The 27,200-nt window shown below is 41.1% G+C and overlaps 2 protein-coding genes across 3 annotated transcripts; one reads left to right on the top strand and one right to left on the bottom strand.

Annotated features, from left to right (window-relative positions):
- On the top strand, positions 1 to 6,721 carry polr2f (RNA polymerase II, I and III subunit F). Its single transcript, XM_076265443.1, has 5 exons — positions 1 to 135; positions 519 to 588; positions 1,999 to 2,129; positions 5,681 to 5,752; positions 6,256 to 6,721. Exons 1-5 carry the CDS (start codon positions 116 to 118, stop codon positions 6,344 to 6,346), a joined length of 384 nt encoding a protein of 127 aa, XP_076121558.1. The 5' UTR covers positions 1 to 115; the 3' UTR covers positions 6,347 to 6,721.
- Positions 6,722 to 10,933: 4,212 nt separating this feature from the next.
- Positions 10,934 to 17,354, bottom strand: sox10 (SRY-box transcription factor 10). 2 transcript variants are annotated; one of them, XM_076265438.1, is made up of 4 exons: positions 17,255 to 17,354; positions 13,733 to 14,588; positions 12,462 to 12,724; positions 10,934 to 11,818 (listed from the first exon to the last, which is right to left on the bottom strand). In XM_076265438.1, the coding sequence occupies exons 2-4, from the start codon at positions 14,161 to 14,163 to the stop codon at positions 11,004 to 11,006; spliced, it is 1,509 nt and encodes a 502-aa protein (XP_076121553.1). In that variant the 5' UTR covers positions 14,164 to 14,588; positions 17,255 to 17,354; the 3' UTR covers positions 10,934 to 11,003. The 2 variants fall into 2 exon arrangements, with proteins under 2 accessions (XP_076121553.1, XP_076121554.1); XM_076265439.1 differs by having other exon boundaries at positions 12,570 to 12,724.
- Positions 17,355 to 27,200: the final 9,846 nt, after the last annotated feature.

The raw sequence follows: 27,200 nt of genomic DNA, 5'->3' as shown, positions 1-27,200 counted from the left end.
GATAAAGGCGGAAGTTGAAAGTGTCGACATCATTCTCGTGTGTTTTCTGGTGCCTCCACATTTTGAACAAGTTGAACATTTGGTTATCAAGTCAAATACCCAGTCTGAGTAAATAATGTCTGACAACGAAGACAAGTGAGTAAAATACACAACATTAACGACAATGCCTTGCTGACTGCATTAATAGAACTCGCATGTGAACAGTAATGTTAAATAGCTTGTTATCCTGATGCCCTAGCAAAGTTAGACGGCTACGGGAGCGTGATCCATGTTGGATAATACGTTTAAAAGTTATTGTTAACGTAGGTGATCGATAAGACTTGAGGCAAATTTCACTTTTCATTTGGAAGTCTTTTGCGAAAGCTCAGTGCGATAGAGAAGCTTGCATGTGATGTCAACGTTAGACTGTTTTTACTTGGCACTTCGACCCATTCAGACTGCTTCGCTTCGTTCATTAATGTTTATCCTTGAAACGCGTATACGCTTGTAATATATACCGATTCACTTTGTTCTGATAGCTTCGATGACGGAGATTTCGACGATGGGGAAGAAGATGAAGGGTTAGATGACTTGGAGAACGCGGAGGATGTAAGTTAAATGAATAGTGCACTTTCAAATATTAACTCTTTCTGAAGTAAAGTAGATCTACCTATCTACACAATAATTTTAACCTGCACCTGGCAACACTGCATTTGCAACAAGGCTGTAGCCATGGAGTTAACATAAATCTGTTTTTGAATATTGGAGGGGACATGTCCCCCTTAAAGTACAGTAGGCTACCAGTCAAATGTTTGGGGACACCAACGTCTTGTTCATGTTTTTTTTTCTTTACTTTGACTATTTTTTATAGAGTAGAACAATACAGACGGTTATGTAGCACAAATAGCACATATGAAATTATGTAGTAATATCATATAATAGCAAAAAGTGCAAAGAAAGCCGACTTTTAAGTGACTTTCAATGTACATATAGTAGACAGACACCTTTTAATGATGTCAAAAGTATGCAAAGTCATAAAGGTAGATGATGATGAATATAAACTAAAACATGTATATAGGCTATGGGTCATTCCACGTCAATTCAACCAGGGCCCACGCACTTAGATCTCAAAAAATTCTGAAAAAATTACCAGGTGTACCTATGTTACCCAGGAGACACACTGTAAAATTACTCTTATGTAAGATCAATACTTTCCAAGATACAGCCAGTTTTACATTGGGAGGGGGGTGTCGATTTTGTTCGGCCTCTTTTTTTGGTCAAAGTTCACAAGGCCACAGCGTAAGAACTAAACCATGTAGGAGGCTCAAATTTTGCATGCTGGTACATAAATAGGAATAGTATGTAGCAAAATCGTCACGTTTGGTCTGGATAATCCTGCATGGTCATAGCTGTCCCTCAAAGTTGATACAAATTTTATTGGAGTTTTTGGCTGGGCTCTGTTTAAGCCTTCAGAAGACATATTTGTACTCAACATAGGCTCTTGATTTATTTTCCTTACTGAGATAAGTAGAAACACTCTCAAAAAAAACAATGAACAGAAAACAAATCCCTTCAGGGTCTGAACAGCAGACTTTACAAGTCTAAAAAATCATTTTGGTTCTCATTTTCAGAGCACCCAAACACCTTGTGGGAATATACAAAGATTTTTTAAATATTTTTTTCTTTATTCTCCATGATCTTTTCTTTTCAAAAACACCAATTTGACTTGTCTTATGCAAATCTTTTCTTTTCACTTTCCACCCTGAACATTGGCAAAATGCACCATTGACATCAATATGTTTTGTATAGAGCTACCACAGGTTACTCTATACAACCACAACCACCATAACATTGGTACACCTGGTAATTTTTTCAGAATTTTTTTAGACCTAATTGCGTGGGCCCTGGTTGAACTGACGTGGAATGACCCTATATATTTATAATGAACTTTGTGTTCCGTCATACTTTGTCTTCAGTATTGCCCTATAAAGTAGGTATCATTTTACTTCTTCACTATAGGAAGACCAGGAGAATGTGCAGATTCTACCAGCTGGGGAAGGACAACAAGCTAATCAGAAAAGAATTACCACACCTTACATGACCAAGTATGAGCGAGCACGAGTCTTAGGAACTCGAGCCCTGCAGATTGCGTGAGTGAAAAAGGGTTATCAGGACTCTTCATTTGATTCTATTTGATTTGTTTGATGTTTTCATCAAGTACTGAGGAACGTTCAAATTTGGCAAACAGTGGCGAAAGTTCCTGGCAAACATGTTTTCTCGGAACAGTTAAATTGGAAAGATTTGGTGTAAACATTCTATTGTAATGGTAACACTTTGTAAAGATCACGTCCAGGTCCACTGTATGTTCACGGAGAACTACCTCCTTAGACAAGTTTGCAAGTGTTCACAAATGTTCAGCGAGAACTGAAGGCAAACAGAAATCTGTTTAAAAATTTGAACGCACATCTGGTTTATTAGCCACATTCGTTAGGCCATTTCTTACGGAGTCCCCAAAGGGACATGGTAGGAATTATTCTTCTTGAGGTGGGGATTTATTTTTTGGGCTGCTATTAGGAGTCCCTCACAATACTTTTGCATTTGCAAAGAATACTTTTGAGCTCCCTCACAATAGGTGAAGAGAACTCAAAAGTATTATGTGGAAATGCAAAACTTATTGCAAGGGAATGCAAAATTATTCCGATAGAAAGAAAAAGGAGCTCTGAAAATAAATGTCCAGCTCTAAAAAAGAATTCCCTACCATGTCCCTTCAGGGGCACGGTACTTTGTAGACCTACATTTGGGTCATTGCACACTCAGGGTAAGCACTTGACATTATCATACATGTTTGTGTGTCTCAAAATATGTGATTAATAACTATGTTATTATTAATATCTAGACATATCATCACATTGACAGCTGGGAAAAGAACTGCAAAAATACCATTTGTTGGCACAAAACACATCTTTCATAGCCTGGCGGGCCATCCTATATCATTGAAATGTATAGTCTGGAATCGAATCATTCACCTGCTTAATCCAAGGGGCGGGCAGAGAATTGTCTTTCAAACTGCCTAGGCATGCAATAGGCCAGCGCTACGACCATATCCGTATCCGGTCGGCAAAACAGCAAATACATCCTTCTACGAAAGGAATGACTTAAGTGCATTGTGTTGCTCTACTTTCAAAGAAAAGCACAAATCCAACTCCTCCAAGTTGATGCCAACGCCGATTCAAACAAGCGCTCTTCGTTCGCCATATAGCCACCTTCCTTGTTGTTCACCGTCGCAGGATGTCGTTATCCTGTTAAGCCCGCCTTAAGACTCTGTAACGAAATGGAGCGCTGTGATTGGAGAACATCCACGGTGTTAAGCCAATAGAAATTCCTATGGTTCGATACTAGACGTACAGGCTGAGCAAATTAATTTGCTGCCGCTAGGGTGCGTCTAGATTTCTAGGCTACATCTTTCAGTCATTTTAATCCAAATAGAATCGATTTTTAAAATTACACCACTTTAACACGTATTAACAACATTTTACGGTGGACAGAAAACTGGAAGATATTCAGTAATATGTTACAATTGTGATGTTGAAGAAAGCACATATATCATATCATATGATCATAATTTGAACGGAAATAGTGAGTATTTGAAATATAGAAATATATAAAAAATAAATGATATTATAACAAATATTGCTGATCTGGTTGAACTTATTTAGCAAAGAATATACTGGAGATATGTATTAAACTAAGTAACTACCCAACAAAGAAAAACAACAACAGATACAATTTAAATATCATTATTGACAACGTAATCACAAAAGTTTTCTACCAAACATGTTTTGTCCACTCCAACTCTTGTAAACATGCTATAGAAAGTACAGTGTGTAATTAGTATTGAAGGCGTCAAACATTTTTTCAATAAGTATATTTCCAATGAGGCCATTCACGATGGTAATTCAGATGGTTTTGCTTGTTGTACTTCCTCAAGCTGGTCATTTTAACTGGTGTTACTGGTCTTACATTGCTGGTTTAAATGGCCATGCCTGCTTATGTTGGTCATTCTAGCAAACCAGCCTGACCATCTTATACCACCAATGTCAAGCTTGGCAGGGTGGTCACCATAGATATCAGAAAGCTAGATACAGCATTGTCCGTCGAGTTCTATTAGTTGGCATACATGAACGTGGCCGCCATATTGCTGGGGGCAAACACCTTACTGTCTATGGGCAACACTTGCTGGCAATAAGACACACCTGTCTGAGTCAGTCACATGTTTTTCCATTGGCCTCCAGTGATTGTGGCCCCAACCAATGTGGCGGCGCTATTTACATATGTTCAAAATCCCAATGCGGTATCTAGCTTTCTAATATCTATGGTGGTCACCATCATGACCATCTTACACCAGGATGAGCAGCTACCTCAGATGGTCACGCCATCATGTCCACCTGGTGGCCCAACCAACTACTCAGCAACTACAGCAAAGACCAGCAAGAGCTGGAAGAAAACCAGCAGGGTTAGAGGTAGCCGGTACAATTGTTACAGAGAAAAACATAGGCAATGCACTCCACCACCATGGTCTCTATGCACGCTCACCCAGCAAGACATTACTAAAGAAAAGGCATGACGAAGGTTGTTTAAAGTTACACAACATTTGGACAAGCCTGTGAAATACTGGGAGAATGTAGTTTGGTCAGATGAGGGCAAAATGGAAGGTTTTGGCTGTAATATTACATGCCATGTTTGGAGGAGAAATGGCACTGCACATCACCCTACAAATATTATACCAGCAGTGAAGTTTGGAGTTGGGCGCATCATGGTGTGCGCTCTGGCAGACTTCCTACAGTTGAAGGAACAATACATGGAGCCATTTTTATCTGGGAGAATCTTACCATCCATGAGGATGAGACATGGTGGACCTTCCAGCATAATTGGTGTTATAGAAAGAAAATCAAGGCCCTAACTTAAATCCAATTTAATATTTGTATAAGGAACTAAAGATCAGGATTCACAAGAGGGCACCCCGGAATCTTCAAGATTTAAGGCTATCTGTTTAGAATAATGGGCTAAAATACCTGAATGCTGCGACTGATTAGTTTTATCATACAGGAAAATGTCTTAAAGCTGTCATTACAAGGATTTTCCACAAAGTATTTAAGAAATTTGAGTTTGCGCGTTGAATACTTTTTTTTTCCTGTGTCATTCCACTTTGATACACATAACTTTATTTACGGACTTTAATGTTTGGATTTCCTGAGTTAATACTAATGTCTGGTAAAAATGTCATGTGAATAGCCTCATTGGAAATGTTGACGAGTTCAATACTTATTTCCCATTGTATTATGATGCAACTTTTTTTTCAGTCAGTATAAAATAACTGTATACTGATTGTGAATGTCCGATGTCCACTCCGACACACTCATAACATTGGAAGTATACATATCTAAGAATTGTAAAATGACCAGTAACCATAAAACATTTTTTGTCCTTGAACAGATGTAGCATAAATAAACAAAAAAAAAAAAACATAAATAATGATATTTCAAGGTTTCTTTTTTGTTCTCGTGAAATAAAGTACCCTAACTGTGAAGCTACCTATTTGTTGTCTAATGTTACTGAAAGCATGTTGGTGAAATCAGCTTGCTAAAGTGTATATTTGACTGGAAGTTCGACAAAAGTGAAAATCATTTCTTTCCTTTCATAGTATGTGTGCCCCAGTTATGGTGGAGCTGGAAGGGGAAACAGACCCACTTCAGATTGCCATGAAGGAGCTGAAGTGAGTTACAACCGTCTGCCTCAATATTTTCTTTATGTTTAGTGATGTTTTTCCAGCTATGATATTTTTTAAAAGAGCATCTGATTGTACACGCACTTCCCAAACTATCTCTGAAAATAGCACCAAAGGAAAGTGCTTAATGTTGTTTACAACGTGGAAATGTCCTGTCCTGAGTGCTGCTGCTGGATATTGGCAGATGATTAGTCATAATACCTTGAGATAAAGCCCCATTGAATATTTTGTGATGTGTTGTAGTCATAGTGTTGTAGTCATTTTAATGTAATACATATACTGTAGGTTAAAGAACTACTGTTAACTATTTAAGCAAAGGTAAAATGCAGTAATGAATGTACAAGAAAATTCAGTTGGCCTTGGAAGGCATGAGGTTTGCTCACTGATGAACACTAGTGAAATGAGCTGTACCCTTGGTTAAGTGAAAAGCTAAAAGTGGTATATACTGTAGGTATGGATTGTGTATATTTTGTTCTGTTTCATTTCCACAGGAGCAGAAAAATTCCAATTATTATCAGGAGGTACCTGCCTGATGGAAGTTATGAGGACTGGGGCTGTGATGAACTTATCATAACAGACTAAGCTGACCTGACCTAAGCCGGACCAAGCACACCTGCACCCTAAAGAATCAGACCAATCCTCCAAGACCCAAACTGCAGCTGTTGTGAAAAAAGCAAGTTTGGAAAAGAGACATTGATTCACACGTCAACCATAAACAGAGGTCCCAGGTATCACTCAAAACGAACACAAAATGGTATTGTTTTGATTGGCTGCTCAATCAATCAGTGGTCCAACCCCCAGCTCTCCATCTGGAACTTTCTGCTGCATGCCCACCTCTCCTCCACTAGGTGGACTTCTGAATCAGGAGTAAAGCATGGGTATGAACACAGCAGTGTGGAATAGTTTTGAGTTTCTCTTTATTTTAAGTAGTTATTAAAAATGTTTTGTAAGAAATTGCTTTGAATTTGTGTATGAGTTTTCTTGTGTAGGTAAATTATATGGACAGGCCTAATGTCGTGTGGTTTCAGATAAATACATTTGATACATAAGGGTCTGTTATCACTGATATATGTGATTCAAGAGGGTTTTCTCTGGAAAAACTAACCTTTATTGCCTAAGGTAATGGGTAAAATCCAACCTTGCAAACGCCAACACCACAGTAGGCAATTCAATGCCTTCCGAAACACCAGCAGCACTACTTTGAGCGCTGATAAAGAAATTTGCTAATTTTTCCAAATTGGTGATATGCTGCTCATGCTGTTCCATATCATGGGTTTCTGACACCAAATTACATTTGCAAGTGTGTCAATATGAATTTGAGGGTGATACAATAACTAGTTACAAACAAAAACATCCCCAATAAATGGTTAAAAACCTCCATGCTGTTTAACACATAAAATAAAGTTTCATAAATAGGAATTTGTAGTTGACTTATTAATGATCAGAATTTCTCTTGTACAGGACATAATGAGTTCTTGAACTCATTGGGCCAAATCTGGATATCTGATACCCATAAGTTCTCGTTAGGAACATGTTTTTCTTGGTGGCTCAATATCTTGAGTCACACTGACGTGACGAAGCACACTGTGTGTTCTGTTGCCCTGTAACATGCCTCCCCAGTTCCACACCCTGCATTTCCTGTCTGTGGTGATTCTGCACACCTCCATACGTCACTTGAAATCAACTTCTGTTGAGGGCCATGGTGAGGTGGACTACACCACTGAAATGTATCCAAATGTTAGTCATGACTCAGTTGGTTTGTTTATTTCACAGTGTTACTGGGCCATAGTGTGCTGATCCTTTCTTGAACTGATGGTTATAGGAGTTTACTCTGCACCGCACACCCCCACAAACAAACAAATAAACAAATAGGCCATTCATTGTTTCATGGGGGGCGGAGGGGTTGTGTTTCCATGACAACAAGCAGCCCTACCCTATGATGTGGAAAGATGGTAGATTGTGAGTATACAGGAGAAAGAGCACACTCATACAGACCTTGGTATGGGTCAAATTGAAGTGTAACATCAAGCAGTTGCGTTACAGTGTGTGTGTTGGCATTATCAGTCATGAAATACATATATTTTGTCAAAGCTATGCGAGAACTAACTGGGAGATCAAAATGTTTTTAAAAAAAGTCCTATTGGTGACATTATAGGAGATCAAATTTCACTTGGTTACTTTCCCCTGCTGCCATTTTTGCTGCGCATTTCAAGCTTAGGTCTTTTGACTTCCATCCCATTTCTTCAACACTTCCACGTCCCACTTTGCCCCATATTTCTCCGTTTCTCTTTCGCCCTCTCCAGTCTTGGAATGTTTTAATCCCATTACACTCTCAACCTGGGAAGGGGAGGGTAGGGCCGGGGAGAGGGGGGGAGGCAAGCAGTAAGGGTGGTGGTGGTGGGGGGGGGTGAGGGAGAGGAGGGGCAGGAGCAGGGTGTGCTGAGACTGTGTGCCCTCCATGTATGAGAGTCCCTTTGTATCACAGCAAAGTTCTGGATATGGCTCCCTCATCACCCCCCCCCCCTCTCCCCCTCCCCCTCTCCATCTCCTGCCCTTGGCCCCCCTCCCTCAGCTCTGGCTCAATGGCGCTCTTTGTCTTACTAAAGTATCACACAGCCGATTAAATGGAGGGAATTAGGAATCAGGCTTAACCCGTAGCGCGCACACACACATACGCACAGAGAGAACGCACAACCACGCAAACATATTTGTGAACATGCATACATATACCGGTACATGTACATATACTGTACACCAAAGGCAATGGCTGTGCCCTAAAAGCAGCATGACCGGGAACTGTGGCCTCATCAGTACTGTCAGGTACTGCGTCGTCTGTATGGTATTCTCTGTAGGCCTCTGTAAAGAATGTGTGGTAGGGACCGGGGAGAATTGCATGCTGCTTCAGAGACATGTTGACTGTACTCTATCGCATGAAGTGGAACTGCTACCGACGTTCCGCCATAAAAAATGTACAGAAGTTCCTTTTGGGCACCCTTAGACTGGTCACTGATGTCATTGTGTTTGTGATTTGTTTGGGATTTCTGTCTTAACCCCTGGTTGTCCCATATTTGCCTGACCCCAACTGAAGGGCCACTTTATGAACCACCACTGGAGATCCTTTTTTTTTTACAAAAGCAGGAAGCGTACAGATTTATTTAGTGTGAGAGAATTCATTAGTCATTCTGTCTCTAAAGTTTCATCTCTACTATTTACATTGGTGTTCTGGTTTGCTGGCAATGTAGCTGAGAAAGTACAAAATAACATATAACAGTATCAGTCATAGGCTTTCAACATATAAGGAAAACAAAAAAAAACAGTTAACAGTGAACAAAACATAATACCAGCAAATATAAATAAAAATTTTGTAATATATAACGAACATGTTTTTGCTTATAATACTACGAAAGGCAAGACATCAGGCAACGAAGTGAAAGCTTGCAATGATATCAAGATGATACCCTCTCTTGCACTGGGTCAAACAAGGATATAGAGAAATTACTTAAATTAATAGTCTGATGAAAGGAACATACATTAAATAACTGTCCCTCTTATATTTCTTATATAAATACTGAACCTACGTGTAACCATGGTGTAAGGTTTAACTCGTATTGTATGGCACCCAAAATGGACGATTAAATCTGCAGATTACTGGTCCTCTGGCTTGGAAATGGCATGGGTTTAAATCACTTTGATTCATTTTTACAGTCCACCTCTGACAAAATGGCACAGTCCACACATTGACAACATCCATACGTTATAACAGTCGTCTAAATGCACAGGTCATGGTTTAATCACTGAAGTTATCCACAGTATCTCCTGAATGATGTGTGTGTGGGTGAGTCGAATGATCATTGTATTTCATGCCATTATAAACATTAGTCTAATGTGACAATGAGGTTAACAGTAATTTGTTTTCTGTTACAATTATTTTCTCATTTTGTCTCACACAATCTCAGGCAAATGGACTTCACTTTGTTGAACTACAGATAAGCACTTAAAAGAGAGCAAAAAAAAAGTTACATAACAAGTATCTACAAAACTATAATTTGACACTGAAGTATATACACATTTTGAATGTCAAACAAATTTTGAATATAAAAATTGAAGGGCAGTGGTGCAGACTTTTCAGTGTAGTAATGGCAACAAAAACTGACAACATTGACATTAATATTAAACACTACATGGACGACTACATGAAAAATACTGTATTATGATTAATGAATAAGACCTTTATTTTGGTTAATAGAAAAAGATTACTGTTTTAAAACAATTATCAACGCCTATGAATGTACACATAATATTGTCTTTCAGTGTCTGTCCCAGGTCTGTAAAATAGTGTCTTCCTATAGCAGTTCGGAATTACATCAGTAGTCAGTGCTGGAGAGAACTGCTCAACGAGATCGAATTGGAAATGCTAACAGTCACCGCCGTAGTCTTGTGTTTATATGGTTTCCAAATAGAAAAGTAACTGACCTAAGAGTATGATGGCAATGACAATGTGTGTATATATATATAAAGTGGAGGCCTGCTTATTTTAAAACCAGTTCATTTCTTGGTCTTTAAAGTTTTGGTCTCAAAACTTTGGTCATGTTTATTAGTACTCCCTACAATGCAGTGACAAACTTCCCATTACACTACACAGTGTTTGTATCATGAAGGCACTTCCTCACACTGAGAGGATACACAAATACTTGGAAATGATAAGCCTTGAAGAAGACACTGTACGTGTCCTGTTACATTATGCCTGAGATATAAATGGGGTTGTTACAATAAACATTTTCACTACTTCTTTTATTTTAATTCCATGTTTAAAATGACAAATCTGTCTTGATTGTTGGCATCATTCCTTATTTCAACACCCACACTCCCCCATTCACAAACAATGAATCAAATCGTACTACCTAGCCGTCAGTAAGTAACTGTGTACTGTACACTACTCCATGTTACCCCAAGAACTCCAAGCCCCACTTGTCACCCCGAAGCCCTGCTGGCTTGTCTGGTTTGGCACCTGACCAGAGTGGGTCGGACTGGGCTGCATCTCCCCAGCTCTCCAGCCGTCCGCTCTGTGATGCGAAGGCTGTGGGACGCCGAGGCGCTGTCCTCTTCCTCTCCTTCCTCCTCCTCTTCTTCTTCTTCCTCCCGCTCCTCCGCCACCTTCTCCCCCCTCTTTCTCCTCCTCCTCCACCTCCTCTCCTTCTTCTTCTTCTTCTTCTTCTTCTTCTTCTTCTCCAGGTCTCTGTCAAGGACGCGAGAGGGTGGTGTAGACAGGCTGCTCCCAGTGCGTGGGGCTGTGGGACTGGGGCACGCTGGAGGGGTCTGTGATGGCTGTGTAGAGGGGCCTCTGCGAGGGCCCCATGTAGGAGAAGGCCGAGTAGAGACCCGAGGCCTGGCTGGAGTGGGCGTAGTAGGAGCCCGAGGCCTGGTGGTCGGCGTAATCGGCAAACTGGGCGCGGGAGGCCAGCGTGGGGAAGGCCGAGCTGTAGTGGGGCAGGCTGAGCGGGGTGTAGGTGACGTGGGAGCCGCTGCTGCCCGTCTCCCCGGCGAAGTGGCCCACCGGCGGGCCAGCCTCGCTCTTGATCTGGGCTTTGGACGGGTCAGAGGCCAGCGAGGCGGCGTGGTGCCCCTGCTGCTGCTGCTGCTGCTGCTGGTGCTGCTTGGACAGCCAGGCGGCCGAGTGTCCGCTGGCCGCCGCCAGGGCCGTGGAGATGCCGTAGGCGTACGGCGAGGCGGACGAGCCCGCCGCCCCGGCAGCCCCCGAGCTACCGCCAACGCCCGGGTGCCCGTTGGGTGGGAGGTACTGGTCGAACTCATTCACATCGAACGGCTCCATGTTGGCCATGACGTCGTGGCTGATCTCACCGATGTCCACGTTCCCAAAGTCGATGTGGGGCTTGCCGGCACCGGACGCTGACCCGGAGCCCCCATCGGCTCCCACGCCCAGGCCCCCACGGGAGCCTCCGGCTCCGCCACCCTCTCGCTTCCCCTCGCCGGACTTCCCGGACTGCAGCTCAGTCTTGGGCGTAGTCGGGGGCGTTGGAGGACTGTGGCTCTGGCCTGTAAGGAAAAAAAAGAACTTCAGTCACAGTAATGGAAAGGAACAAGAAAATAATACACCTGGACTTAGCAAGGCAAGTAGAGTAAGTGCAAGTAAGTGGTAGATTGGCCTGATTGTGTAATTGGCCTGTCATGATGTTTTAAAGGGGCGCAGACATTAACAGATCATTGTCAGTTTCCTGTGTCAGCAGCCAAAACCATTCAAATGTTTTTATTCAGTCACAGGGATCTACATTTTCAGGGGATTAATTCTTATTATTCCTATTAACACAGGCAAAAGATGCCCATCATTAGTTGGCCTCTGAGTTACCAGAAGACCTTTGCACGACACTAAACACAGTGTTGGGAGGTTGTTTAACGGTAAATTAAATAAACCTCTCAAATGCAGAAACTGCGATGATCTAAAAGTAACTAGCTTCACATACAAAGACACAAAGAGGGACAAATATTGAGCTTTGCAGAAGTATGTACAGGTAAGGACCACACAAGACTTATCTCAAGGTGACAAACACATCAATCTTGACGTTCTACACATGTCTGAGCCCCTTTAAGGAGAGAGAGAGTGTGTGTGGGAGCAGTGGCGGGCCCTGTGAGGTGCAGTCAAAGGACACAGAGGTGGCAGAGAGAGTCATCTGTGGCACACCTGCAGCGTGGGGGTGGTGCCCATCGGCCAGTGGAGACCCTGCCCCTGCGCCGTGGGCCACTTCTAGGTGGAGGCTCTTGTAGTGTGATTGGCTGTGGCTGACCTCACCCTCTGAGTGGGCATCGGCCTCAGTGCTGGAGTTGGGCTTGCCGTTCTTCCGGCGGCGCGGCTGGTATTTGTATTCCGGGTAGTCCTTCTTGTGCTGTTTCCGCAGCCTCTCTGCTTCCTCGATGAAGGGCCGCTTGTCATTTTCATTCAAGAGCCTGAGAAGGTGAACGCACACAGAGTGAGAATGTGAGTGGTCCATATCTGCATTACTAATAGATTCCTGATACATATAGCTGGTCCATATACCATTGGTTACACTTGAGGTTGGAAATTGGATCAGCCCCACACATCTTAATTTAATGACCCTCCTGACACCCTAACCTTAAATAAAAGGGGCCATTGACTTTGACACAACCTTATTTAATTCAGATAACAAATTATTTCCTGTGGTGTTTGTTAGATGTGAAGTTACTTTTAGAGGTCAAATGACTTTTGGAACATTTTCAAAGCATAGTAGCCTATGAGCCACATTGCACACCACAATAGTCATCATTTTTTTTTTTTTTTTTGAGGACCTGTAATTCAATTTAAGTGCCTTCAGATGTAATTGGGCCATAGGACAATAGGGATTAGGATGGGAAAAGGCTGACCTTTGAATCTCATATCATTCTTACTGGTCAATTATGAAATCTTCTTGGTGAAGTCTTTATTTGGTTAATGTAGGGATTTAGGAATAAGGTTAATAGTTCGGCTGGCCTAAGGCACAACTAAATACATCTAGTGACTTGTCTACAGACCCACTTTGTTTTGTCACCAAATGTAGATTATAGGATTCATTTGACTGATTTGCCAATTTGCAGCTAGCCTTTCAAATGTCTATCATCTATTTGGTTAATGTCATTATGTTGCTATTTATGTGAAGAAGCGTTGATTAACGGAGGATGTCTATATATAGATTCTCACTTACTACAAGGGCTCCTCAAAGAACAGGCCTACACTTAAAAGTATGGTACATTACCGTATTAATTTGACTGCCTGCTAACCATTTAGGTCTTTACATTAAGGATCCACACTGCATGAATAGGATTAGCTAGCAATTCCGAAAATCTCCACAGTGTTTGTCTATAGGCACATTTATGCCCGAGAAACACCGTTGCCTAATGAACTCTTATCTTGACACAACTGTGGGGGGAGTGTCTGTTGGCTCTGCATCCTGGACTTACCTCCACAATTTCCCCAATGTTTTACTAAGCTCGGCGTTGTGCAGGTGAGGGTACTGGTCAGCGAGTTTTCGCCGCGCGGCCTGCGCCCACACCATGAAGGCATTCATGGGTCTTTTCACATGCGGCTTGCTCTTGCTTCCTGAGTTCACGCGCACCGGCATGGGCACTAGCGTCCAATCGTATCCGTTCAGCACCTGGCTTACCGCCTCGCGTATACCAATGGGGAAGCGGTCATCCTCTTCGTCAGACTTGATGGAGACCCTGCTGCCACCTTCCTCTCCAACTGATGACAGCTGTGGCTGCTGTCCAGACAAAGGTGAGTCCGCTCCACCTGCAGGCCCCGAGGAGTGGCCAGGAGACATGGAGTGGCCATCATCCGAGACGCCAGGACTCATCTCCACCTCAGACAAGCTCTGTTCCTCTCCCGACATCTTATTATTCACTATAATAAACTTTCTCCTGGAAACGTTGCACAAAGCAGGCTACTTATTGCTCTGCTGCTTTTCTGCCGGAGTGACTACGTAGGGTTGTACCGAATCAATACTTTCCCTTGGTAGAGATTTGCTTTCTTTTGTGCCAATACGTTTATTGATTTATTTTATCCATTCGAAAATTGTTTATATAAATTTCCAATCAGTTTCAACTCTCAGTCTTCTCTCCGCAATTCTATTCGAATTGCACATTAAAGTTCTTTCCATTCGTACGGGTGCAGTCCCACGCTTTACGCGCCTTTGAATGGTTTAAATTTGGTAAAACCTCAGGGAGCTGCTTTTCTCAATCCGCTGTCTGGTAATCCACTTGTGTGTGTGTATGTTGTCTTCACGTCTGTTTTACACCACACGTTAACAGTAAACACCTGCCAAGAATAATAGAAATTGGGTATGTCATATACATGATAACAGTACATCCATGACACCTTTACCAACATATCAGATTACATTTGACTGAATTTGAGATTTAAACTATACATATATATTCTATAATTTCTATCCGATTAGAAATTCGAGGCGAACTGAATACATGTTCAAAAAGAATGTTTTCAAAAAGTTTTAGAAATGTATTGCAATCTTACATATTAGGGCCACGTCGCAATCGTGCGTGCGTCAGTTTACCCTGGTCGCTCTGGCTCGATCTGAATATTTTTCTAGCCCAGGCCTCCCTCCCGCTAACAAGCTACTGTTTAAGGTTTGACAGTTATTGCAAGCTCCCTGGAGAGCAAGTGTTGGAATAATATGCGCCCGCACCAGCACAGGGCTGGGCTTTATGCCGCGGAACTCCTAGATAAACATGGGCCTGACGCTGGAAATACAAACAGCGTGTGGCTAGGCCTATATGTGTGTATCCGCGTCTGTGAACTGTAGGCTGTTTGTGAGTGAAGGAGTAGTATATATTGCGGGGAAAATGTTAGGTTTTGTCCACGGACCGAAGGCAGTCCTTACGGGCCGTGACCTGTATGTTTTGATACTGGTAATGACAAACACATTGACATTTACTTAATGAGAAATAATGTTCCCATTAAATGTGACTCAATTTGGCTTTAATTGAAATGTGCCCGTTGGATATTGGGTCTGCGTTAAGTGGTTTCCATGAAGCTACATTTCTCGTATTCAGCAGATGCTGGATTGCTGGTGTTTAGGCATCTTAACGCGTTCTAACAAGAAGCTTATCTCGAGAGCGCCATAGTCAAATAGAAACTGTTTAATTAATGCAACTATCCGTGGTCCAGTAACAGTGATGAAATGGGATACGTCATTCAGCATGTCTCCAGCCAATTCGCTTTTAATTAAGATCAAAGTACAGGTGGGCCGATTAAACTTGAGAAAGTTCAGTGCTGCTGCCAAACCAGACAAGTATTAGTGCTAAAATTGATTTGCCAGATGTGATTCCAGTAGCCTACTGCATCAAGTTTATAATGGGATCATGGGTTATCTGATGCTTGGAGTCTTTTTGTTTTTGTCACCGACGACATTCAAGCCAAGAGATCTCTGCCATGTCGGAGTAAATGCTCTTCATTTCCCTGCTCCTACTGAAAAGGGGAATGCCTTTGCGGAAAGAGGTCGGTGAGCCATATGACGTGCTACTGCGGCTCGCACGCTTGCACTCGAAACAGAGGATCACTGTGTTAGTCACTATACACACCTTATGTTTTCCATCTAGTTTTATGGGCAGTTTTCTGTTTTTATGTAAATACTTTTAATTGTGCGTAAATGCTGTGTTTAGGTTACATTACTGCATTTTCCATGTAGCCTATTCATTCATTCATCAACTGAAATATTTTTGGCTATGTGAAATAAGTGAGCCATGCCAATCTGTCATATTTGGTGCAGCAGAACATAGCATAGCCTAATTACTTATATTTCTGTTTATGTTTTGTTGAGTGTCTTTTACCCACCAGATGATAATTTCCCATGTAAACGTATATAGTCCAGTCCTAGAAATACAGAGCAATATAACGTGATGACAAACTGCTAATTTCATCGCTTGACTTGGCAATAACTTGTCCCAAATTCCTGCGTGGTTATGCAAAGTACTTCGTTTGTAGCTAAGAATTGTTCAGTTTAATTAACTGTGCAACAAATTTAATCATGTGCAACCTATCCTAGTTATGCCACAACGTTGATTCAGTCGTTTGCGGCAGATTCTAAGACATTTTGATTCTTGAACAACCTGACCAAAATGGTTTAGACCTCGTTTCATTTGTTGTACAGTGCATTTATGTCGCCAATTTGCCAAGCGTAACAAGCAACCTAATATACCAGACAAACCTGAAAATGTCAGATGCGCCATGTCCCGTAACAGCCTAGCACGTTTCTGCTTTGAGAAAAAAGAAAATTAGGCAACGCTCTATGGATGTTGAGATAGACATCGTGGCCTCATTCAGGTATTCTGTCTGCATTTAGATATGTCGACACTACTGCTTAACTGAACTTTTAAAATATTTTTGAATGGGCGTATGCATAAAAAGTTTATTTTATGAACAACTGTAACTCTCTAACTGTGCTTCAGTTAGAGGCGGCTGTGGTTATTTGCGATTAAAGGGGTCAAGGTTTAAAAATAATCCGAACTATTTTGGCGAAATTGTTTTCTCTTCCTAAAATGTGTTTCAGCTGTGTAATTAGACATGACAAAAGGACATAAGATAATGGCTTATTTTTTCCACAGTTTTCCCATTCAGTTAGTGACATAGACTATGCAGTTTATAACAATCAAGAACTATTGAACTCAACACACGAAGAAAGCTGCGTAAACCCATTTCAGCAAATGTTAATCCTCCTAGACCAGTTGAAAGTAAAATAACGTCAGTTTGGGAATGTCAATAACTCTGAATTTAGCCATTTGCAACTACACAGCCAATAATAATTATAATTATAATAACAATAATAATAATAATAATTATAATACGCAATTTCTCATCAAGACAAAACATGTAAAATATTCCCTTAACATTACGAGCCACAGAAAGATTCAGAAAGAAAAGATAAACAACGCTACAAGAAATTTGTGAAATGCTAAGCGTCTTACTTCTGTATTGAAAAAGGAGGTCGCCCGCTTAGCACTAGAGTCCGTGAGTTCCCGAGTTCCCAAAGTGACGCTCCCGCTCACTCCCCAGCCCCCTCGCTCGCGCTGCCCCGCTATGAATGCCCGCTCTGTGTCGCACACTGGGGCTTAAAGAGCTCCGTTGTGTGAGGAAAGAGAAAAAAATACATTTTGTGAAAAAAAATCTTAAAGGAGCAGCAAACTTACACTCCAGCCCCTTCTGTGATTGGCTGTTGAGCATTCTCCAATATCTCGCCCCGTGGGGCGGGATTTCTGAGGCAATAGGGCCGATTCCGATAGACTTTTCGAAATGCATTAGAAAGTTGTGTGAGTTGTAATTTCTGCTTTTTGATTTTAGAGTTTCACAAATTCGGTATATAAGAATATTTGTCGAAAAGGATTAAATAAATTGACACCTGTTGATCCCGAGAAAAACATGTTGCTCTGTACAAAACTATGTGCCGCTCAATATTAAATTATATGAATAGTTAAACATATTAAAGGTATAGATTTACACATTCCTATAGGCCTACATTTGTGTAAAATATAACATCACTTTCGCTTTAGGCCTACGTGTCTGTAAAGCACAGGCTTAATGTTTTTGGGTGGGTAAATACTAACCATAGATATTTATGTAGGCTGCATTTATATATTTATCCACAGATATTTATGTAGGCTATATTTGTTTATTCTCATCGCTAAGTATGCGAAGATATTAGTAAAAGTGTATGCAATAACCTCGCTTAATTGTGCAATTTAAGTTATGATGTCTGCACTGTAGTTATTATTAAAGTTTGTTCAATCTTATTAGGCATGTACTTTTGTAAATATGGGCATAACGTGATGTCTGTGTGTTTACCACGTGGGTTTGATTTTGCACTGTACATTGATAGGCCTATTTAATCACGAGATGGACACACTCACTACCAGCGCACCCTGAAAGTGCTCAATTTAAGTCGTGAAAAGTGGTCCGGGATGAAAGGTGAATTAGCTGTGTGGTGACCAGGGCATCACACAGGGCGCGTTGTTGGAGCTGGCTTCTCCCGGCCTGTTTGCCTTAGGGGCAGAGGGGAGTCGAAAGCGTGGGGCACGCCGTGGGCTAGTTCTCATGAGCTGTACCGGAGACAAGTAGGGCCAATGGCATGCTTGCGCATCCAGGTCGCGGCGCACCTGCTGTGCGCAGCGGCATCTCCGTTCCATTACGCATGACGCATAGTCGCTTTCCTATATTGTCCACTGTAGCCTACGTAAACGCACATTTTGGCTATGTAATACCAATGTGTGGGGTTATGAACTTTTAGTTATATGAAGAAGAAGTAGACAGAAACATATCTGACTGTGCAATGTACCGAGATTTTTGGAAAGCTTGGACTTTTCATAACCACATGTTTGTCTGTATGTGTTTATGTTCGGTTGTATTGCACATTTGATAAGCCAAAATACCTTACACAATTAAGAAATCTATATTCATCGTCGTCTACTGAAACATACAGTATCTGCTTCAAGATTTACAATCTCTGCTCTGCTATGTTGGATTGAAATATAATCCCAGAGCAAACACTGCGTCACTTCATACTATGTGTTAGTTTTATAATTGCATCAGTGCACAGTCACTTAGCTACACAGAGCACACATTTAAAACCAAACAGCATTTGCAGAAAATATAGAGAAGAGAGACGGGGGAATATTACGGCTCAAGCGCACACAAATACACGCGCTGTTCTACTCAACAATAACCCCTTGTATTTCCATCTCACAACACCCCCCTCCCCAAAAATCACTTCTTTTTTCATTATCCATGAATGTTGACTCTGATAAGGAATCCTAGCCATGAGTGAATCTCTCTGTCTGTTTCTCTCTCTCTCCCTCTCTCTCTCGCATTCCCTCTCTACTCCTTTCTTTGCGCCCTTTGTTTTATCTCAGGTGAATTGTAATCATGTGATCAAACGAACACCCCCCTTCCATTACCCCCTTAAATGAAAAAATGAGGAACAAAAAGCAGTTCTGTGTATATAAAAAAAGAAAAGAGAAAAAGACGTGTGTCTCTCTTTAGTGCGTGTCTTTTCACTGTGTCTCAGCAAACGCACACATATACAGAAAAATGCTCCAAGACCTCTGTGTTTGCTTGTGGATGTACATGTCATACCGTCTACTCAGGAGTAGCGTCTCTGAGGGGGGGAAACAAAATATTCAAGTCCGGTGCCTGCCGTTTCCTCGGGATTTGCCTGCTCCCGTCTTTGAAGTGAGTTTTTTAAGTACTGTAAATGAGCGTGCACTGAAGTAAAATTTGAAACAGTAGTGCAATGGATACAATTAAACAAATAAGATTTTGCATTCTTCCTTTAGACAGTGTTACAGTTGTGTATTTGGGAAGTATTTCAAAATGTATTTTTGCACATCATTTGTGCAGAATGTTAAATAAATGTTCTGCAGAAAGAGTAATGATTCTTATGCCGCAGTAGCTTTGTGTCCGTTGTTCAAAAGTTGGCTGCACTTTTTACACAGCATTAGTGAAATATATATATTGCTATAGGCTATCACACTTTCAACAATCATAGATTAATACATGCATTGTTTGTGTTTTTGTATAGCTGCCTGAGTGTGTGCTGTTTGTCCAGTTAGCACAGCACAGCAGTTGTGAGTTTCTTTTGGTGGTGTATAGAGACAGAAATAGACCTTCATATTGTGAAAATGCTAAAATTATCGAAATAATCATTTGCGCAAAAGTTACACGTAATGTAACAAATTTTAGAGAATTCAGTTCAGTCTTGTTTAATTTGACTTAAAATTAAGCACATCTGCCTCTATTTATATATGCGCCGTTGACATTTCAATAGGCCTAATGTTTCTATTTAAAATTTCATGCTTCGTTATTTTCACAAATATTAATATAGATAATTATTCAGAAAATGCCCCTGACATTAAGTTTTATTTATTCGTTTTGATGTGAGTTAACCATTTTAATAAATTCTTTCTTTCTTCATTCATTCTTATACCACGAACTTTTTTTAAGGACAGCAACTTGTTGAATTAATATGACACAACAACATCACATTTTATTGCAGAATACATTCATTCAAATTATTTGTTGTAAGTGACAATTACTTATGCAATGCTTACCTTTGCTGTGATTTTTGATACCTCATAGTGGTAGGCGAACATCAATATCAGTAACTGCAGTTGTAAAACAAATTATTTCATTTCATTTCATTTCATATTTTATATCAGATCAGTCCAAAATTGAACTGTCCTAATTACAACAGAATAATTACAAAACAGTAGTTGAACCTTTACTCCAAGAACACAAATGATGTATTGTAATTCAAATGGTACCCCCTTTTTGGCATAGTGGAGATGTTGAATTGTGTACATAAGTTAAATGATGGGTCACATTGTCATTCTCTAGGTTTAGCCCTCTCCTTTACATTAATAGGCTATTCCATAGCTCTTTTGTGCTCTGCTCCTTTTACACCTGTGGCTCATGCCTTTTCTCTCATTTTTTTGTGGGAAATATCAAGGTGTTAAAGGTGATATATTTTGAGTCAATTGTGTAACTTTGAAAGGTGTGATTGCTTCTGCAGTTAGTTGAACATGACAACATTTCTGTCATTTTTGTACAAGTTATATGTCTTTGCAGCTTATATGACATTGAATTGAATCCATTGAATTGCATTGTTCATTACATTAATTATGTAAATGCTGTGTTAGGTTGATGTAAGATGAGTTTATTAGACATTTGTAAAACTCCAAATATATATCAGAGAAAATTTCTTATTGGTGCATGACTTTATTAAAGTAACAATATATCCTTAAAAAAGGCACATTTGCTGACCATTGTAGTTTAGTGGGCTGCTTTTATAATTGTGAACCGTCTGACCTGGATCTTTGCCCTGGCCGTTTGACATGTGACACCGGTGATGCAGTTTGTTGTCCTCCTAGAGGACGGAGTGAGGGTGACTGTTAGGGAATCGAAACTCGTGACTGTTGGGGGTCAAGAGGTCAGTCTGAGTGGGCTTCATGGTCTCATGACCAAATTGTATATAGGTACAGTTGCCCTCGACTCATCCCACCTGATGTTTTTAAGGACTGAAGAGCGGGCTCTTACTGTGGCTCACAGAGCAACGTGAAAGTGACATGAAGCTAAGTCAAGAATGAGAGATGTTGCAAAAGAAAGAAGGAGAGAGGAAATAAGAGAGAGGCACAGAAAGACACAGAGCGAAGAGAGATGCATGATGGGACAAATGATGAAACACAGAATTAAAAGAATCTAATATCCTAACAGACAAAACTGATGCAGAGCTGGGCTGTTTAGGGCGGCTGAATTTGTCTAGGAATGACAGGTTAGCCTTTCCAAATAGCAATAGAGAAAATTCCTGGGAAGCCTTTTGCATTCTCACAGAAGCAGAGGGTAAGAAAAGGGAGAGAGAAGTCAAAATGCCAAGAATCACATATTAGGAAGGATGTTTTTATGTTTTTATGGGAATGAAGACTCTTGATAAAGACTGGTATGGGGGAACCATTTAATCAAGATTTCCCCATCTCAGTGTAGCATTTTTGCACACCAAGTAAATATGTATATATAAAAAACAAAATGCTTACCTTCTCACTCTGTTTCCAGTCAGAAACATTTTTATAGCCCTATAATTTCAGTTTTACTCTGAAAATACAAGATCTGTGTATATAATGCAATTATAGCCAGAAGACCTCAAGGTGTCCTTTAAAAGAAAAAAAAGTCTGTCTTCAGTGCACCTGTTCAGGTCCCTGCAGGTGGATGCACTCAACACTCAGCAACTGGTTTCAACAGCTCAGATGAATGTGTCATGTTTGTCTGAGTCGAGCGCAGATGCGATGAACTCTAGATTATTTAAACCTTCCATAATTTAACCACCGAGTACAAAGCCAAAGAGTGTTACCCAAAAATCTCCGTACAGGGCTGAATGTCGTGCGTGCAGTGCATTGGTGACTTCAGTGGTGGAAATGTGAATGACGGATGTTGCAATCAGAGGGGATGTAAGTCACTGTTTGAATGTAAGACCATCACCTGTGTCCCAGTTACCCCCGAAGTCTGTGCTAATTGAGATGAATATTAATGATTAAGCCACCATTAACATACCAGGCCATCTTCAAAGGGTTAATAAAACTAATTCTGCATTCCATAACCCTCACTGACCTTTTTTTCCCTTTCCACCCATCTTTTTTAATAAATTGATGCAGCTGTGTGACGCTTAAATAGGTTCCCCCTCTTTTCCTTGAGTGTCTGTGGCTGCCATGAATCCTGTCTTTGTGCTGATACCACTGAATTTCCTATTCTTTTGTGCTCTTTTTTGCATGGGGGTGGTGGTGATGGTGGGGTGGTGTACGTTGGTTGGGTGGTAACAGTGGCAGGGGCTAGAACTTGGACAGGGTTCCTATGCAGCTGGGGAGTGTGTGAGGTGGGATGATGGGGTGGGGTGGGGGATGTAGGATGGGGGGGGGTCATATGGGTGGAGAGGGGGAGACTGAGAGAGAGAGAGAGAGAGATGGGGAGGGGGCGTTTTGCATTGCGGGTCCCATGAATGCTCCATTGTATGACTCTCTTCATATCTACACAGGGCTGGCCGAAGGGAAGAATCCAGTTACTTCAATTGTGTGAGGGGGGCACATCTAAAGGAAATTGATAGGGGGCTGAGGGAGGGATTTGGGCAGAAGCATGAGGTAAAGAGAGAAAGAGTTTGGTTACCTGACTTTATCTCCGGTAGTATTTTGAAATCGACCAGTTGCTGTGTGTGGGGTTTTTTTGCCTTTTTCCACCCTGAGAGAATCCTGCAGGTGTTATCACCATGGCAACCGGTGAGATCAGGCTGCAGTGTCTCTGGAGAGGGATGTTTTTGGGGTTGTTTTTGTGTTCGTTAAAACTCCCATTTCTGTTAGTGATATTATACCCTGTTAGCTTATATAGTATCCTGCTAGGTTATCTTAAGGACAAACATGTATAAGATTATTTATTAACAGGATTCTAATTATATCCTGTGCTATGTCCCCAAATCTAGCCCAGGTTTTTATTCTGATGAACTGGTTGGCATGCCATGAAACTTCAGCAGTCAAACCAAGGCCGTAATCATAAACTACTTTGAGGGGGACATGTTCCCCCAATATTCAACTATGCTCAACATGTCCCCCCATTTAGGGGCATAAATTGTTATGCTACAATAGCCTGTCACTCTCGGCTGTCCAAAATAATCACTAGCTGTGGTAGCCCAATCACAAATTGTTAACTAAACTGTTAATAAATTCTATAGGCCTGCGTAACTAGCCACCAGCCAATCGTGTAAATGTAAGATCTGTTAATGTTCCTATTAATTGTAGATGGGACATTTAATGTTGTAACACCATACCAACACCAATACTTATACAGTGCAATGTATGCAAACTATACAAACTGAATATATTCTGTCATCAGTTTATCTCATATTTCATAGCCAATTCTAACATTACATTCAAATACGTTGTGTCGTGTGAGGTCTGTCAATTGCACGTTTCTCACAGTCAATGCATGAGACTAGAGAGCCATGTTCAGCAAAGACGTGGTTAAACTCTAAGAACAACATGAAAGGTTACAAAACTGGCACAACAGGGTTTGTTCTTTAAAGGGACTTCTAGGGACGTTTTTTGTCAAAACTACCCCCTCCCATACAGTTTTTTTTACAGTTGGCCTTGGGTTTTGCCATATCTGAAAAAATCAAAACACAATAATGGATTATCTAATTCCTGTGCTCGGAATGGATTCCTCTGGCTTTTGTCTGAGAGGTTCACAGACACACAAGCTGGCCTATCAGCCACTGGCTCATCATCTCTGTCATGTACATGAGTCAGTCATACTCTGGAAACTTCTATTGATACTGAAAAGATGACAGATGACAGACAGACACAATTAAACACACCAACAAAAGCATCCACGCACACACACACACACACACACACACACACACACACACACACACACACAAACACACACACACACACACACACACACACACACACACACACACACACACACACACACAATCGCGAGGCAATAACTGTGCAACATGAAAGGGATGCAGTAACACTAACAAGCAAAACCCAATCAATGTTAACTATGCAACATTTTATTGTAAATTAATTTTCCTTACAATGCTAAGGTGTCATCATAAAGATGTAAAGATAAAGAAACATACTCTGTCAATAGGTAAGGCATCTGTTAGCCTGTCTACAGCATGCCTACTCATCAGCACAGACTTGTTGCTCATCAGCCAATCATGGTGGTCACTGCAAGCAAACTTGTGTTGGAGAATCGATGTCGACCACAGGAACGGAGCCTTTCTCTTATCATTTGAGATGTCAACTAAAAGTTATTATCAGCAGATTTTTGAAAAGCTTTTAAGAGAAAATGTTTAGTTAAAAAAACATTTAGATAAAAAAAAGTATGAGAAAGAGAGAGGGAGCGCACATGATGATGCCAATTGGGCAGCAATAGAAGGTAGCATGGTCGAGTGAGAAAAGAAGCAAAGAGGAAATAAGGACTCCTCCAGTTAAAAAGTGTCATAGCTTACTCTAGGGTGCAGTTGTTTTGGCTTTAATACTGTTTACTCGATCACATTGAACCATGATAATCTGGCCACACATGTTTTTACATAGAAAATACGACTAAACTTTGCCCCAATATCTGGAGGTTGCATTTTTCTATATCAATGCATACATGTTTGTTCATATCATTATAGTTATGGTTGTAATTGATTTTGCTTTGTATGTATCCCTAATCAATGCCATTAGATTACAACACAATGAGGGGAAGAGCAGGGCTATGGAACACTATTAATATTTTAAAAAAGAAAGTATATATAAACATAATGACATCAATATAGTGACTCTATGGCTACGACCTTGAGTCAAACAAACTTTAAGAGTCACTCACATCTCACAGACGGTGTCTTTCTAAGCCTTTACAAGAGTCCAGTCCAGTTTTTGGTTCATTAGACACACAGGTGTGATGGGATAGATTTACACCTTCAGTTGAGGACACAGAGGAGCATTTTCTCCCTGTTTGCTCCCCACCTCCTAGGGGACCGCTTCCTCTGATTGTATCTTAACTAATGTCCATGTAGAGCTGAGAGTTGGGTTGTGTACTCTTCCCTTGTTTCAGAGACACTCCATTTAGCTTTAGTTTAGGCTGGAAGTCTCAGGACATGTGAGCAGCCATTCTAATTCTTCACCATTCATTACCCAGCTGCAACCCTTGCAGTCCCATCTCTCTCTTTCTCTCTCTCTCTCTCTCTCCCTCCCTCCCTCTCTCTTTCTCTCTCTCTCATCCTCACTCTCTTCATTACGGTTCTCTCTCTTTTCTTCTTTGTTGCCTTTTCTCCAGCCATTTATTCCTTCTCCTTAGCCCTCTTCCTGTCACTCTTTCTGTCACTCTCTCCATTCCCTTTCTTTCACTCTTTCACTCTGCTTGCCTTGCTCTTGGCGGCCACAAAGGCATAAACACTGACTGCAGCTGTGTGAGACATGCAGGGACATTAAGGACAGAGAGAGAGCGGAGAAGTCATAGGAGACAAGCACAGGGGAAGATGGAGAAATGATGTCATTAGAGTTTGGTACTGGTCCTGTCTGGTTCAAAACAAAATACCAGCCTTTGGCCATAAACTTGCATACATTGTTGTTGTGAGTTACTGCAGACATTTTGGTGTGTGTGTGTGTGTGCGTGTGTGTGTGTGAGAGAGAGAGAGAGAGAGAGAGAGAGAGAGAGAGAGTGTGTGTGTGTGTGTGGTGTGGTGTGGTTAGAGTGATTCTGGTTGTGTGTTGTCAGTTCTGATGGTATTCAGGAATCTTAATCTTTGAGTGCATAATAGAGGCAGAGGCAGAGGGACAATGAAATATATTACGGCATAAAGATGGAATGAGATGCAAGGGACGTGGAGCCTGAGTCATTTGCAGTGAAATGCATAAAATGATGCAGAAGCATTCACAAGAGGACAAAAGTGTCTTTATTACTGTGGCTGCGCACTCAGACAAGGGCAAGTTCCCCGAATGTCTTGCCCTTTGACACTGCCTTCGTTCCCAGTGGTGTGAATAGACCATGAAGGAAATATAGTCTGAGGCCTCAACATGGACCACTTTTTACATGATACTATAGTTCTGATTTCTGACCAAATTACTTGTGATTTAGTCTCATTGACTTTGTACGGCAGTACATTGAGTCCCAATCAGATGTAGGCAACAGACTGGAAACTGAATTAGATCTAAATTGTCACAAAATTAAGTGAAATTATACAGGGAGCTATATGTAGTAAGTTGGTCTACAGAGATACTGTATGATAGTATGAAGTTGGTATCTTGAGTCACCTGGTGTTTTTGTGTGACTAAATATACAAATTAAGTTAATAGTTTCAAGGGTTTAAAGTCAAAAGCTCAGACTGATGGAAAACAATGTAATATATTGCAAAGACTCGAGAGCAGATTGTTCAATGCCAGCTTTTAATGACATAGGCTAGGCTACATCTAATTTTATAAGGCAATTTACAACATTTAAATGTTGTAAACATAATGCCATTTTCACCATTGGCTTCATTAGTTTGGACTTTGAGTCTTGGAGAGTAATCAATGATCTAAAATTCCACAAAAGATGTTTCAATATCCTGCACCCTCCAACCCCAGAAATCAAAAGTCATCAGGCATAACCCCATGTCAGGCCTTTTGACGCAACTGTCACTTACATGAACAAAGCAGAATGAAAGAGGTTCGTCTGAGTGAATTTGGGAGGGGGTAGAACAGTGTAACGTTGTGTATGAGGATGTGGGAGCGGGTGTCTGACTGTACCCCTGCTGAATAAGCGGCTGACATCTCCTCTGATAATTACACACACGCTGTGTTCCTCGTGACCCCGCATAATTAACACGCCTGAGGCAGGAAAAGA

Source organism: Alosa pseudoharengus, unplaced genomic scaffold, assembly GCF_046254945.1.
Source record: "Alosa pseudoharengus isolate Yale_2024_CS ecotype anadromous, Long Island Sound unplaced genomic scaffold, YU_APseudo_1.1 YU_APseudo_1.1_scf_4, whole genome shotgun sequence".
Lineage (NCBI taxonomy): Eukaryota > Metazoa > Chordata > Actinopteri > Clupeiformes > Clupeidae > Alosa > Alosa pseudoharengus.
This window is presented reverse-complemented; position numbering and strand designations above follow the sequence as displayed.

What these genes read in the sequence shown, in the direction of transcription:
- sox10 (XM_076265438.1), bottom strand. Translation starts at nt 14,163, where the DNA reads ATGTCGGGAGAGGAACAGAGCTTGTCTGAGGTGGAGATGAGTCCTGGC. An exon ending in ACATTGGGGAAATTGTGGAG is followed by an intron (nt 12,725 to 13,732) that starts GTAAGTCCAGGA and finishes TCACCTTCTCAG; the next exon opens with GCTCTTGAATGAAAATGACA. An exon ending in GCACCACCCCCACGCTGCAG is followed by an intron (nt 11,819 to 12,461) that starts GTGTGCCACAGA and finishes TTTTCCTTACAG; the next exon opens with GCCAGAGCCACAGTCCTCCA.
- polr2f (XM_076265443.1), top strand. Translation starts at nt 116, where the DNA reads ATGTCTGACAACGAAGACAA. An exon ending in ATGTCTGACAACGAAGACAA is followed by an intron (nt 136 to 518) that starts GTGAGTAAAATA and finishes TTGTTCTGATAG; the next exon opens with CTTCGATGACGGAGATTTCG. An exon ending in ACTCGAGCCCTGCAGATTGC is followed by an intron (nt 2,130 to 5,680) that starts GTGAGTGAAAAA and finishes TTCCTTTCATAG; the next exon opens with TATGTGTGCCCCAGTTATGG.